We start from the raw sequence: 16,242 nt of genomic DNA, 5'->3' as shown, positions 1-16,242 counted from the left end.
ATTATCTCTGTTGTCATTCCACCTTCTTCCCACCACGTCTTTTCCTTACCTGGGAAGTCTGCGTGATTTCCTTATATTCCTCCCTTTTAAAGAACTGGCACCTTTAAGTACATTTACAAAAATAGTCAAAGCTACTTACAGTCTATGGTGGATAGTTCTTGCATTGTTGCAAACCATGACAGGAAAAGATTTTTTAAATACCAGATTCTTATCAGAGCATTTACGATTAAATATACAAATGTCTACCAAAAAAAAGAGAGAGAGAAGAAAAAAAGGAAAAAAAAAGAAAAAAGAGAAAAACCTTACTGCCAAAGGTTTTGTAAAACAAACCAATTTTTGAACTAGATGATATGGATTGTCTTTCCAGTTATTAAGTAGTTGATGATGCATTATATGAAGATATAAATAAGCAGGAGCATATATACTTTGGTTTCAGAGTCCTGGCAAGAGGACTAACAGGAAGAGGAACAGGTTTACAACTGGAGCCATGCTGCAGGCAATGTACCTGTAAGGATACCCAGAGCCAACAGGAGGAAAAATTCTGCTATCAAAATCCAAATTCTCAACTCCATTCGAACTAAACCTTCAAAAACACATAATTAATCCCCTAAATTAAAGTGTTTTTACTACAGATCCCACTGATATCAGTAGAAGGTTTTCTATTTATCACTTGTATGTTAGTCTGTGCGTTTCTAATTACATATATATATATGTAATATAAAATATAAAAACTACTGAAAAGTCTAATTTTTGCATCTACATTTGTAAATTTAAGCTAAAATTTATCTTGAAGTTGGTAGAATTTCCAAAATTGTTTTCTAACTCATCTCCAAAAAACCTGAAAAGCTTTTTGATGTTAATTCTGGGATCAGGTTCTCAAACCTGTTTTAGAAACTCCATCTGGTGGTCACTAGCAGAACACTCTCGCAGCTCACAACAGCAGTAAGATCTGTAAAACCATTAAAAGGATTTAAGATAATCACTGGAAAAAAAAATCCGTTCCAATTTCTGGTTAAACACAAATATGTACTAGCTGGTTTTGTCCGCAAGCACATGTCAGAAGAAGCAAAATTAAGCACAGCTTCTACAGCAAACGCTGCTGTGAGGATGAAGTACATAAGAGAAAATTCTGTTGCAAGAAACCTCAACAATGGTTAACTTTACTTTTGAAGCTAACAGAAGGCTTTTAACCAGACTATTAAGTCTGATTATTCACAAGAAAGAAATATTTATAAAAAAAGCATATGTTTCTTGTACTTTTTGTGAAACATCTGGTACTAGTCATTGTGGTTGACAAGATGCTCGGAGATCAAAGGAAGTGCCATTCCCATTCAGCTCCAGAGCATTGTAATTCTTTCTAATTAAGTTATGGTTTCACTAGTTCACCATGAAATAGATTTCATACATAATTAATACAGAAGTTTCTGAATTTTTTCAGGTCAGCCTATGTACAATTAAATAATCATTCTAGCACCTGCAGCGTTATGCAGAGCCCAGCTCTTTTATGAAAGTTACCATTAGGAAAAGTTTTTTTCCACCCTTTATTATGGTATTATTTGGAAATAAAGCCATTTTTGAGCTCTCATATGTGAGGTATCTAGGTGATCTACCCATACCAAGGCATAATGGAATCATTACTGTGTAGTAATAATAATAAAATACTATTTATAAAACAGCTTACATTACAAACAATGCCCAGATAAGCCAATATAAAATCACTAATGGCAAATGACGGGCGAGCAATCCTGAGGCAGCAATCACACAGCACAGAGCATGGCTTTTCTAGAATAAGAGGAAGAAATGTTGATTGACCAGCCTCTGAGGCATAGCTAATTATTAATACCACTGCTTATGTATCCACATCTCCAGCCTGTGCTTTTTTAACCCCATCCAAGCAGACAGTTCAAGCAGAGCCAGTAAAAGGATCAAATTTTACAAATTCACATAGGCCAACTGATTCTAAAATTCGTCTATAAGCAAAATTACATTAACTTTTCAAACCATCAATTCCTGCTTTTGTGCACAAACTTCCTTGGTGTTTTGTTTTGATGTTTTATCTAAAAGGCCCAAAGTTCCATACTCCTTTAAGCAAGGACACAAATTTGCTGCTTGTCAAGTAGCAAAAGACAAAACATCCATTCAAGTGAAAAGCAAAGCATTTCACAAGTACAGTTACACAGAATGACTGTCATTTGTGCATCAATATAACAAAAGACTTATAATAGGTGCTCAAAAAAAAAAAAAAAGTGATTTGGTGTTTTCTTTCCCTCTCCAGGAATCTTGAGTAACTGCATTGATACACGAAGCCCCAAGGTACTAAAATGCAACCAAGAGAAGCTTCCAATCTGCAACCTCAGCCTTTGAATACAGCATCAAGGCACCTCTAACCACCCAAGCTCTGCGGCTAATATCCCACACCAGTTATTTTTTTGTTAGATAATTACACTAGAGGAAAAAATCAGATGGAAATACACAGTGGTTTATGAAAAGTACCTCTGGGAATAAACGTTGACTATTTCTCAATTTGAAATTCCAGTAACACGCCAATTGCTTTTCATCACAGAGCACTGGGAGCGGGCAGTGACAGCCACTGAGTACTCCAAAACACTCCTGCGCTACAGGGGACACTTGCCTTAATAACCCTACATCAAAAAGTACCTTACATTGGCATCTCCATAGCACTTAACTGGAGGGATGTGCATTACTCCAGAGGATGCTCAGACTGAAACCTCCGTGTTTCAGCGTCTCACAAGTCAGTAGCATTGGACTGTGCCTGTTAAAGAACACAGATAAGTTTCTCATCTGGCATACATATATGAGAGAAAGGGACTCCACTTCAGATTAAACGTACCATCAGGGATCCGTACCCTGCTAAAGACATTGGTTATGCAGGACAAATAAGAGAAATGATGAGGTTTTGGTCAAAAGAAAAGCAGCTCGCATCTGCTTTCTTTACAAGATCATCATCCACCCAGTACCAGATACATTTATTTTGCCATAAGACCAATAAGATGGGTCAAAAAACAAACACGACTTTTGCCAAGAGCAGCACACTGCAGGTGGCTCTTGGAATTGCAGATGTTACTGGCCAATCCTTAAATACTGCCATAGCCATTTTGTTTTGCAGTTTTATGAAGTTTATACAGCTAAACACGACTTTGTTTTTCCACTGCTCTCATGACTCGCGCCCTGTGATCATTTAAGCAAACTGAACTGTTTTATTGTTTAAGGAAGGACACAGCTGATCTCACAACAGCAGTATCTTGCTTTTCTTTTAGTAATGCATCAACTGTGAAAATAACTGCACAGTGAGCTGCTGCTAAAACACACTGTTAAGATGCCTATCAGCATGGTCTAAACAGAATAAAGAATATGGAACTGGGAAACCTTGATTTTCTAAACTCTGTTTCTCCTACAGCTTTCCTTTTATTTCATCAACTTGGAAGAATGTATTTCTCAGTAGTCCTCCACCAGCAAAACACAGGTATTTTCTGAATCTATCCACACATCCTGAAATTGTAACGTGCTACCTGCTCCCTATTCAAAGTACGATAAGCATTCTTCGCTCTAAATAAACCTGAGTAATAACACTTAATACAGGTTTCAAGGTACAGAAAAATGTTTGTAAATGTGAACACAATTTTCAAGATGGAAGCTCTCTCTTCATTTTTATTTTTTTTAAGATGGGAGGTGTGAGAAATAACTTTCCTGTTTTTGTTTTTCTGATTCTATACTTTTTTTTTTCTTGCTAGAGGACAACCTCCCTTTAAGCTTCTCTTTTACTACAGCGAGCCTTGTCAGAAAAGCAGTTACTGAAAAACAGGAAATGCAGTCTTCACACTGATGTGTTAGGGCTTATCTTCACTTGAGTTACTCCTTGTTCACTGACTGCTAATTAACTCTGAATAATTTAAACCTTTATGAAGGGTAGTTTGAATAATCCTGAAAATTTTGGTGTAGACATTGATTCTCCTATATTTTACTAATAACCCCAAAAGGTGCAGTCAGATATCCTTGTGTACACCCACCCAGTGCAACCCTCAGAAAGTACAAACCCCAGCTGGTCACTGGTGGCCCTCAGCCAAAAATTGAGCCAAGCAGAGGAGATCAATCACATGCCCATCCAGCACGCTTCAGTGGAAAGCAGCAACAAAGTGATGCCAAAACTGTTCAGCATAAGCACATGATCTGTTCTGGAGTCTAAAAAGTCAATTTAGTACCCTCCAGACAAGGACCAAATACTTTCTGAAATTTTCTTGCTATTTGCAGAACAATAGGTTGGTTATTTACACAGTTCAGTGTGTTCTCCGCACAGCCAAGTCCTAGAAAGAATAAGGTGACATTTCAAATTTGCATCTTTCATGGAAAATCAACAGTAAAAAAATATTTGCCTGACTTGCATGCTTAATGCATTTTTTCTCTGTCCTTGTTAACTGTATAAAACTGATAGCAACAAAAGGCACCAGGATTTGGGTGCGCCTCAAACCCAAATGCCATATACCCAACAGGTACACCACACAGCCAGCTTCAGGCTTTTCAGTAGCAATTTGGAGGAACTATTACAAATGAAAGGGAAACGACCCACTCAGTCTAACAAACAACTATGTTAAGATGATCAGAACCAAAACCAACTTGGGAGTCGGGGTATTCTGAATAACGTGTACGCTCTTTGGAAACCACGTTTCACAGAGCCCCACTGAACTACTGAAAAGCTGTTTTGGAAACTTGAACCTTTTATCTGGAAGCTAAAACATCTCTGCGCCGCTGCTGCAACCCACGACCAGCCATGCACTTGTTTCTCTAGTTTCCAAGAAGTGTTTGGAGCAGTAATACCTGCCTTTGGGCAGAAATGTAGACCTAGTGCTGACATATTTTCTCCAGGCAACCTGCAACACTGGAATCTGAAATCTAGACTCAAGTATATTTGTTTAATTTCATTTCATTGAAGCATCTGGGCTCTTTTCACGTGTTTATCAATAAAGCTCATTAAAGTGCAACAGGTAAAACACCATGAAGACAGAAAGCACTGATTAATATTAAAAGATTACAAGAAGGAAGTGCTTTCCCATGGTTGTGCTTATACAAGAAAGCACGATGCAGCCGCTGCTTTCCAAACGAGGCTGCATGCACTTGTATCTGAGGTTTTAAGAACACTTTTGAAAAGTCACTAATAAGACTGATGCTGTGCCAGACCCAAAACATACTACAGACCCCAAATCCTGCCTTTTAACACCTGATGGTCATTGCAGAGCATCTGGAAAAATAATTTGTTGCATGTGTACAATACTGGGAGCATTCCAAGAGCCAGAACCCATGGAAAAATAGAAATTACCTTAATTTTAATAAGGGCTCTTAATTTTGACATGGAGTGCTTCTGTGTTAAGTTTTTGTCTCATTTCGTAAGGGGGTTGCTTGGTATTTATTCAACTAGCTTTTCCTTTCTAGACCTCCAGTACTTACAACAGCATAGTTAAAAAAACACGTAATTGCAAAGGCTGGGCAGCATGCGTAGGATTCCTTCTTGAACAGGCAAAAAACCACTGGATGGCCTCACGTACTTAGAAATGGCTGGGACAAACACTACTTTTCTGTTCTAAAACATCTCACTGCAGAGGATAATATGAACTTGAGTCACATGATGAAGCCATAGGTTTGCTAAACATGCAACGTGTATGGTTTGAATGACTTAAGCCCAGTTCCTGTTTCCTTTGCAGAACTGTGTGTTTTTGTAGTCGGCCAGCGCCTGGAGTTTTCACCGTTATTTACAGCAGCTGAAGGAGTGATTGTAATACATACACGCTGCTTTCTGCATAAATATAAAGGGCTATATCCTCCAAACAATAATTACATTTCGTCTGACTTTACACAGAGAAAATCTCAGCCGGTTGTATCTGTGGAACGCTTTCTTGAAAAGGTAAGTGCTTTATATTACTTTGAATATGCAATGCTTTATTCATCACGAGAGGACCAAATTGTGATGCTACACTTGTCATTTAAAGTTGTTAGTGTTTGCTTGTTTAGTGAGATTGGAACTACACAAAATAAAATACCGTTTCTGGGAAACAGCCTCATAAAGCCGAGCATTAAATAGAGTATAGTTAATGACTGCTTTCGGGTAAATACAGAACTCCCACTGAACTGACGGCAGCTAGATGATAAAATACTATTCAGTGGTCTAGACCAGAGACTCCGACTGCCTAACAGTAGTCGCTTAAAAGACGGACAATTTTGGATAATCCTGGCCACACTGTAAGAATTCCATAGCACAGGAAACACGTCAGCAACGCTACTTTGAAGATTATGTTTGGTTATTGCTGACTCACTTATATTGTACAAAAGTAAAAATAGCAGCTTTCAGTTTCTCAGAAACTGATCGCTTTCAGAAACTGAGATTGGGATTTCTCAAGTCTTGAACCTCAAATACTTTCCAAAGTGTAGGAATTTTGTCATGGTGACATCACAAGAAAAATAAATATAGTATTTTAGACTTCAATCTTTCATATAGTGCAACTCCCACCCGCAGCTTGTCAGACCTAGGAAGGACAAATTCGTGAATGCATTAATCCTCCACCTACCAAACTGCTGCATTGTTTTCACGGGGTGATGCAGCACATGCCCACCAAGAGCCGAGTTTCACAAGAAGTATTATATATGCTGCTTTATTGGTGGATGAAAGAATTTTTTCCTTCTAAAGGCTGGTGGCAGAACGCAGAAGGGCTGCCCTGCCAAGGTTTTTATAGAGGAAGAGTTCGTGTTGCCAGGCAGAAACTCCCTGTTTTAGAAACACTTATTTCTAGACTTTAAATCAACAAGTTTCCTTGAAACCAAGCCCTCCATTTGCAAGAATTAACCATCAAATAGATGGGGTGGTGTGGGTGGGTGTGTGCAACAAAACAATGAAACCTCAGACTAGATCCTCTCAACGCTGAGAAGTCGACTTTTCACAACTTGCTATTTTTAAGCTGCCCTCTGAACGCTGTGCTCATTTGCTCAGCTCCATCTGTTGGAAGCAAAGGAGAACGTACGAGCTGTGGTTCAGAAAGTGAAAATCAAATGCATCCATGTCAACAACAGCTGACACAAAGGCAGATCGGACATCAGTGGGGAAACTGTGCCAGGGAGAGGCAAAACCTGAAGAGTAACCGGTGAGGCCATGTGGAGTTAGGGAAGGATTAAGGATATGTAAATGATTGTCCATTAAAACAATTAAATTTAAAGTGGGGGGGAGCAGAGGTGAAGAAGGGATAACGCGCTTTTGGAGTAAGATAATACAGGGAAAGATGATGCAAACAGCGTAGTGCAGATTTCCATTAATTAACCTGAGGAGAACCAGGAAAAAAAATGAGTTCTGCCACAGTTTCCACACGAGAGCTTTGACATGCTGGTTTGATGTTGGTCTCAGTGACCAATGAGTGAATAAACACTGTGATAAACACTTTTTTTCACTGCAAGCAAGCATTATGGACATACCGACCAAACACTGCAAAGACGCCAGCAGCTTGGTGCTTTGGTACGACTTTGTTAATGTGGACAATCCTAAAGCGATATTCTGGAAGTTCCCTTTAAAACACTGCACCTATTCTTTTTTCTTCTATCAAAATTTTACTACTTACATCGTTTATAAATACGCACACATCATTGCAGTGCTATTCTCCCCCAGGTGAATGTTTATTTCTAAGCTGAATGGATTACTTTGGTTTAGTTTAACCCACTCCCCAGTGAGTTGCAACTCCAGGAACATGCTTTATGAAGTTTAATGCCCCTTACTTTGTCTTAAACACCCAAAAAGTAGCCAAATAAAATAAAAAATACCTTGCTGCTGTCAAAAATGAAGTCAGTATCAGTACCAAGGCCAGATCCTGAACAAATTTAAACAAGAGTTGGCATCTTGTTTTTCTTGTAATTTGATGCAAGGCCTCATGATTTCCTGTGGAACCTAAAACCACTTCCTTTGTTTCCTTTGCAATTATGCCACTGTAAAAGTTGAATGGTACTACACTAGTCTCACATCCTGTGCTGAGTGTACTGACCTGGCCCGTGGGGTGAGAGCTGTTGAGAAGATACGGAAACCTCCACAGAGCCAGGACTAAATGGAAACGTTCAGTTCTGCAAAAGGGTTAACGGGCCTAGAAGGTAACCCTGGAGACTCTCTTTGAGAAGAGCTTCTCAAAATGTAAATATGCCTTAACCTCCCAAAACCACTGTGTGGGCTGCTGACTTGTAACAGCGAGAAGCTTGCTGCAGGTGCTCAGGAGGTGCCACATCCTCTGCAAAGCTGAGAATCGCGCTAGGCCTCAGATGTCTTCCAACAGTAGGTTAAACTTCGACTTACACTTCTTCACTCGCGATTTTTCTCCTCAGCATTTAAGAGATGAATTGTAGAAGCTGGAAGTTCACGGTCTTTGGATTTCCAGGAAATCAAAAGAAATCAAAGCAGCAGGTGGAGGCCAGGAGAAGTAGGTTTGGCTGCAGCTGACCGAGTAGCACAGTCGACCACTTGTATGCAGATAGGCATAAAAAGCACAGCCACAGAGAACAAAGGGGAGTAAGACAGCATTGCAGCTACTTGATTAACGAGAAATGTTCTGGATGTTTTTCCCCAGCGCTTCGGTATTTCATGGTTCACCAAACAAAATCTTTGCATCTAACTCTACATGGACACGATCCAAATCTTTCTGAACTTCTTAAACTACCAACTAAAATTAACCGTAATTCAGACTAGTCGGTTTTCTTTCAAAAAGAGATACTCTGGAATTAAAATTTAGAAAGGGGAATTCACCAGCACAAAGAAACACCGAGGAGCCAATCAACTGACTAGATTTGTGAGGTTCTGTGTTTTTTTGTTTGTTTTTTTTTTTTAGTTGTCCTCTCTCTTCAGTTTGAACATGTTAATACAAACATGATGTTTTCTTAGTGGTCCATAGTGAAAACAACCTCAACAGAAACAAAAGCTCTAACGCAAACATTTAAGAGAAATTTCCTCAACTAACAAGCCAGATGTCCTCCCCAAACCTAGCATCTTTGAAAAGATTTCCACCCCATTTTTCTCAAGATTGTTTGTATTTAACAATCTGTTTTTAAACTTCAAACCTACGCTGACTCTTAATTATTAGTTTGCTTCAGAGACTTGTGCTAGTTTTGCCTACTGATGCTTTCCTACGTGGCGCACCCAAGCAGAGAGCTCAGACCACTGCCAGGCTCTGCCCAGCCAACATTTCCCTTGCTGTGAGCGGACCTGTAACAAAACTTCCCCGTGTGCATCGGTGCTTTTTTCTACAGTGGAGCCTCCCCAGAAGCAGCCTCCTCTGGAAAGGAAAAACTCTGTCCTTAAAAAGGGAAAAAGAACACTGCTAAATCAAAACAACCCCGTGGTTTTATATAAATGAAATAATTATATGAGATTATATATATACACTTAATCGAAGACACTTTGGTAAATCAGCTTTTCTAATTAAAACCAGTATTAGAATTCCAGTTTTGAGGAGAGATTAGAAATATGAAGTAGTGTCAGAGGTAACAGCCATAAATGACCTGTCAGACAGCATTAAGACCCCAACTTATCTATAATGAACACTGCTTAAAAACATTCATGTATCTTTAAGAACTTTTACCAATTTAAAGTTGCTTCCATGTTAAGAGTTGAAATCACTGGCATCCCTTTATGGAAAAGTGCATTATGTACAACTGTACGTATATCATTCTTGTTATTAACGTGACTGTATAGAAACTTCTGTGAGGAGAACTCTAGTCCTCTCTGCCAGATTTACTGTCTACACACAGTGCTTGTACAGACCAGCTTTGCATGCAACAGAACAAAGTAAAAGCACTCAACTCTAACACAAAATTGAAATCCTTACGAATAAAGGACTTGTTTTTTATTCTCCCAGAAAACAGTATTTTACACTGCAAAAGTGCGTGTGTGTAATTTTTTTCAGTACTAAGGAACATTCTTAAGCAGATACTCAAAACTCATTAGGAATAGTCAGTTCATTATGTCATGTTTAAAAATATTTGTCCTTTATAACTGAAAAAAAAAAAAGCCTGTTATTTTCTGAAGCCACCAGTACAAGCTACTTGGAAATTTTCTTACAGAAAGCATGTCAGTTGTGCATGTCGATGGTATAGGAAATTTATATACACATATTTATTACACTCAGTTTTTGTTGAGTATACATAATGTTTTCCTCCAAGGCGTTTTGGCTTAAAAAGGGATCCTCCAAACATTTATGTGGTAGCAGAATTATTATATCAATGTATCTTTGAGTCATTACAGCTAGGAGCCTATCCCTATTACTCTTAAAATTCCCTATTTTCGGGCATTTATAACTCAGCTCTAAAAAATGTTCCTTGCTAAAACTTTATCAAGAGGCTTATAATGCACCAGTAATCATTTTCTTAAATCTGAGTGTGCAGAAAATATTTTTCTGCAGTTTTATGCAACAGCTACATTTAAAATTATAGCATTATTAATGCATAGAGACATTTCTGTATGAAAGCACAGTTACTTCATCGCAGTCCTTAAACATCCACATTAATTTTACATGGGCTCCTCGGTACAACAGACTGCAGTTGTGAAAGGTTTTTTTTTTTCCTGTAACAGAAAGGAAGCAAAACTAAAAGTGAGTAAGGCTGTAAGGCTGGCCCTGTTTGCATGGAGCTACCCCAGGTCCTGTCTGCGCTGGGTGGGGATGAGGGAGAGGGTGGTGGTGAGGGCAGGAGCCAGATGGAAAACGAACTGCCCGATTTCTCTGGCTAGAAATGCCATGCACGTTGAGATGAACCTAAGGATGTGGTTTCACCCCTCTCAAAATAAGCACTGCATTTATTCTAAATAAACCCTCCTGACCACACAAAGTATTTGACGCAACGAATCAGAGACAACACAAACTGTACTTTAAAACCTGTTTCTCCTTCCTTTTCCGTTTCAGTTCCAAAGCTGGTTACACGCAGACGAGCAGGGTACAGCAGGAGGGATGGCTTCTCACAACATGACATGGCTCAGCTACCCGAGCAAGAGCTTTGCTTCCACCTCCCCAGAAGAAATCGAAGCGTTCATAGCATCTCAGAACATCATTTCAAGACTCATGCACTGCTACATCGCCTTTTTTGTGCCCATGGGATTAATATCTGGCATATGCATTTTGATCATTTTCATAAAGAATTATTTACAACACAAAACTAAGGAACAATTAGACTTACTGCTTCTGCACTTCACCATCAGCAACATCATCATGATTTTTTTGTCATTTACGGTCATTCCTAGACCTGACTACTTAAAAGCAACCCACCTTGCATGTAGCGTTCTGTCATTTTTTTTCAACTTCAGTTATTTCAACTCTCAGTATGTTCTGATTTTCATACTTCTCATACTGTTACTCGAGAGATTTCTGCCAAGGACTGCTCTCAGCAAAGCAACCCAAAATCCAGTATCGTGTGTAGCATTTGTACTTATATACACCTTCTGTTTGTCACTGACCGAAGCAGTACTGGTCGGCACGGATAACTACCACGTGGAAACAGAGTGCCAGTCTGACCCATTATTTGCATGGCCTGAGTACGAGATCGTTAAATTCACCTTTGGATTTGCAATCCCGGCATTTCTTCAGGTACTCTCTTTTACCGTCCTTTTTGCTAAAAAAGCACCTGCTGAAGCTCAAGACTTACGGCAGCACATTCGTACTTACGCCGCCGTGTTCATTATTAGCATAACGATATTTATATGCCATCTCTTTTATAACATTATGATTCTCTTCAGGACAACGTTAAAATTACAGAAGAGCATTGGAACTCCAAAGAATGAGCTCATGATGAATATTGCAGAAATAGTATTGTTCTCTGAGAGCTGTGCTAATTTGGTATTTATACTTTGTTTTCATAAACCATGCAAGGACAGAATACTTGAAGTCATACACAACTGCCGAAGGAGAAATACCACCCACAATCACCTTGAAATACCAGTAGTGTCTACAACCCCTGAAAGAACACCTCAGTAATACTTGCTGTTCTACGAACTGTCAATCTACTTTTTTTCCTTCTTCTTCATGAAGGACAACTGGTCCTTCTCTAGACCCCAAACTTGGACTATCTTATAGCTAGCAGCACCAGACGAAAAATATCTTTAGCCTAGTATTTGCAGTTATCTCTGAGAAGGCATGTAGGGATAACTATGGGGTTTTTTCGTCCATATAAATGTTTTTTAATCTCCTACATTCTGTGAGTGTTACTTCAAAGGTGAACAGAAGGAAAAGTACTGTTGCCATACAAGTCTGCTTTTGTAATAGCACTGATGCCTTGATAAAGATGCAACCAAAAACATAACCAAAGGCAACTTTGAACAAAGGTAAAAATCTGCAGCCAAAGCATTTTCTCAGGTGTGCTTCCTCCTTGGACTGGGGTTTCTTGCCCTACAAACTACTCTTATTTTTTAACACCGGTTAATTCCAGTAGCAACACCAGGGAAGTATGGTTTGAGTCCATTATAATCCTGAAATAGTTTGCGATACTGTAAATATCACTGCTTGCTTGGGTTATATACACATGCATACACAAGATTGAGCATTCCTTCCTTTTTCCATTTTCCTCTTCTATGTTTGTTGGAACCCTGAAAGTTTTTATCTGAATTATTGTGCCAAAAAAAACCACACTCAAATTAATGGAAACGCTGGTCCATAAAGAAGAGCTTCGGGTCTTTTCTGAGGCACTGAACTGGAAAGATCAACAGGATGGCTAATTAAAACTTTGTGCAAGAATGAAAGCTTTTTGTTAAAGTACGCTCAGCTTCAACTTTGCATAAAGACTTTAAGCAATTATTGATTTAAGCCATTCTTGATGAGTTCATTCAGAAGTGTAAGGTCGCATGCCTTGAAGAGTCACATTCAATAATATCCTAACTAAAAAATGAGAAAAGCCAGCCAGAACAGTAGAACTGCTTTTAAAAAGGCAAACAAAAGCAGAACCCCAGATCTAGACACAAATCAAGGCTCTGATGGAGACAAGATAGGAACATTACACATTTACATTAGAATTTACAGGTCAATGGTGCAAAGTGGTGAAAAAAAATCCAAATCTGAGAATAAAACAGCTGCTGCAGTTTTGGTGTTCAGATGTAGCCCTCCCGAAGCAGTTGCCAGTGCAGGCTGAGACTTAGGTGCGAAGTTTTAAATGCTGGCTTTGAGCACGTTGTTTGTGATCCAAATTGGCCAGGGGCCATCTTAGACACCTGGCTTCAGTTTCAGCTTTTCCTTTCATGGAGAAGGAGAGAACAGAAATGACAGGGAAAGCACAAAATTGTGCTAGATCTTGGATACAGATGTAGACTTGGATTGCATGTTAAAAAAAAAAAAAAAAAGCACAGTGATGTGATGAGCAAGGCTCGAGTGACCTGAAGGTGGTTTTTTGGTGATTTTTTTTCCTAAAGAAAAAAAACACTGATGTTTAAAATGCATACCTTTGTATAGCATTCAAGAGGACAAGAATATACTTGAGTAAGCATGTCACCTGGATGCTAAAGGAAGTGAGAGATTTTATAGCAATTGTGTGCTTTGGAAAGCCTTCTTGATGGGGTCCGGGTTTGTGTGCAGTCGGTACAAATTGGCATGGACTGCCTGAGATACACGTCAGTGGGCACTGGTCTACCAAGAGGAACATCTGCAAAACAGCCAGGTGGGTAAATGGAAGACTAAAGGACATTTACCCCATAATGATATGGTGTATATGTGGATCTAGTTTTAGATATTCGAGTCCAGAAATTTATGGATGGTGACTATCACGCGAAAACAGAGGGCAATAGTGTAACTATGACCATAAGGACCAATGTTTCTGCAAGATGTACAAATCAACTGGTGAAATGTCTGCATTGCATTGTCAGTCTGTTTTCCTGTTCAATTTTGTTTTGCTGCCAGCATGAACAGATGGATAACTAAGGAACGCTCCGTATTAGAGCATTATTAGAACCTGGTCAGAAAGGAAATGTGTAGATAAGAACCATCTCTTCAAATACAAGAGTCAAATTCATAGCTGTGCAAGGACTTCTCAGCTGGCATTGGGTTTCATTTCACACCTGAGAAGAGGAAGATAAAAGAACATGGACCAAACACCAGCCCTGCAGAAAAAAGTCTGAAGAGAGGAGTTGTTAGAGCAGCACGTCAGCAAAGCAAGCCCACAGACTGAGTGACAGAGCATGTCAAAAGATGTAAGCTAATGGAAAATATCAGTGTCATGGCTAAGTAGGCTATTTTCTAGCATGTGAATTATGCACAAAGGAATCTACTTTATTCACTGCTTCCATATATTTTATATTTGAGGATGAAAGAATAAATATTGTATTGTTTCCGAGTCCTGAGTTACTGTTAAAGGTACCTGAAAGTGAAGTTAGAAAATACATAGGACCTCGTTAGATAACATTAGCTGGGACCTGGGAACTGGTCTAACGGCGAGCAAATCCCAACAACGCACCTGTAGGAGCCTGAAGGTTCAGCACAGGTAGCACGCGTGATGAAACTGCAGTATGGTGTAGAGCTAAACCAGAACCATACCCCAGGTCTTGGAGAACTAGAAGCTGTAGGGACCTGCTGTCAGATCTAAGCCTTGGGAATGATGATGTCTTGTCAGGAATGAACTACGCTGTAAATCTGTGAGTGTTCCTGGGTGTAGCTTCTGGCTGTTATCTGTGTAACAGGAACCAATGCTCTCGGGTCTCCTTCCTATCAAGAGCTCCTGTCATGGAGACAAACAGAGTCCTTTCTGGATGGCAGGTTATATTGTCATAAAAAAACCTCTACATACAATGAAAAGACCAACTTAATAGGAGAGAACAAAGGTAACCAGGAGAGTAGAGGTGGAAACGTAACAATAATCCAAACTGTTATGAATATAACTGATTTTACAAAACATTTCTGTATTGCTATAATTCTCGATAAAGTTACACAATTTCCATTAAAATTCAGGACAATGAACACGTAGTCCTAGAGAAGACTGACTTTGATTCAACCAGAATATGAGGGCAAACACCTCTATGGGCAGTATGAAAGGTACAGAAGGAATCCCAAAAAAGCTTTATAAAATGGTCACATTTGAGGTAAAAGAAAAGAGCAGCTTTAAGTAAGATTAAAAGTAATTATTTTTAAATTATTAATAACTTGAAATGTATTTTCTAAGAACAAAATAAGATCTGACCGCTCATATTTTTTTCCATCTATACCAGCAACAAGTTTGTTGAACACTGTTGTTGTGGTTTAACCCGGCTGGCAGCTAAACACCACACAGCCGTTCGCTCACCCTCCCCCCTCCCTCTCTGGGATGGGGGAGAGAAACGGGAAAGTGAAGCCTGTGAGTTGAGATAAAGACAGTTTATTAAGACAGGAAAATAATAATAACAATAATAATAATAATAGTGATAATGGTAATAGTATTAACAATAATAATGTGTAAGAAACAAGTGATGCACAATGCAATTGCTCACCACCCGCTGACCGATGCCCAGCCTATTCCCGAGCAGCCGGCCCCCCCACCCCGGCCAGCCACCCCTATATATTGTTTAGCATGACGCCAGATGGTATGGAATACCCCTTTGGCCAGTTTGGGTCAGCTGTCCTGGGTCTGTCCCCTCCCAGCTCCTGCTGCACCCCCAGCCTGCTCGCTGGCAGGACAGAGCAAGAAGCCGAAAAGTCCTTGGCCTGGTGTAAACACTGCTCTGCAACAATTAAAACATCAGCGTGTTATCAGCGCTCTTCTCATCCTAATCCAAAACATAGCACCCTACCAGCTACTATGAGCTACTTAACTCTGTCCTAACTGGAACCAGGACAGATATCCACCCCTTATTCCATACCATTTATGTCATGCTCAGGTTACACTCTGTCCAATACATTCTAATTAATCACCATTTTCATCTATGATATATAGCAATCATGGTAGTGATGACATACATTATTATATAATAATTAACATACTACAATTCAACTCATGGGCTATTCTCACCCAGTATCAAATCCCCTTGAGGTACACACCGGACCTCCCCATTCTTTTGCATTACCCACCAAGTGCATCCAGGTCCCTGAGCAAAAGCAATTCCACGAATGGGTTTGCCTTTTCCTGAGGCAGGAGTAGCCCAGACTGTTTTACCCAGCATGTTTCTTACGTGCACTACAGGAACTTTATCCCCTTCTACAGTGCGTAACAGGTTTGATTGGGCAGGTCCAGCTCGGTTGGCAGATCCCCTGGTATTGACTAACCAGGTGGCCT

The 16,242-nt window shown here is 39.5% G+C and overlaps 2 protein-coding genes across 5 annotated transcripts in view; one reads left to right on the top strand and one right to left on the bottom strand.

Moving 5' to 3' along the window:
* CHLSN (cholesin) overlaps positions 1–16,242 on the bottom strand; it is a 133,328-nt gene that overhangs the window by 89,167 nt on the left and 27,919 nt on the right. The gene's annotated exons all lie outside the window — the stretch shown is intronic.
* Positions 898–15,454, top strand: LOC310881784 (uncharacterized protein). 2 transcript variants are annotated; one of them, XM_083799492.1, is made up of 2 exons: positions 898–5,914; positions 10,929–15,453. In XM_083799492.1, exon 2 carries the CDS (start codon positions 10,974–10,976, stop codon positions 11,991–11,993), a length of 1,020 nt encoding a protein of 339 aa, XP_083655618.1. In that variant the 5' UTR covers positions 898–5,914; positions 10,929–10,973; the 3' UTR covers positions 11,994–15,453. The 2 variants fall into 2 exon arrangements, with proteins under 2 accessions (XP_083655618.1, XP_083655619.1); XM_083799493.1 differs by lacking the exon at positions 898–5,914 and adding an exon at positions 5,929–7,145 and having other exon boundaries at positions 10,929–15,454.

This window comes from Anser anser (genome assembly GCF_964211835.1).
Source record: "Anser anser genome assembly, chromosome: 15".
Taxonomy (NCBI): domain Eukaryota; kingdom Metazoa; phylum Chordata; class Aves; order Anseriformes; family Anatidae; genus Anser; species Anser anser.
The sequence above is the reverse complement of the archived record's forward strand: the minus strand, read 5'-3'. Positions and strand labels throughout refer to the sequence as shown.

Coding starts and splice junctions, on each gene's coding strand:
- LOC310881784 (XM_083799493.1), top strand. CDS start 10,974: ATGGCTTCTCACAACATGACATGGCTCAGCTACCCGAGCAAGAGCTTT.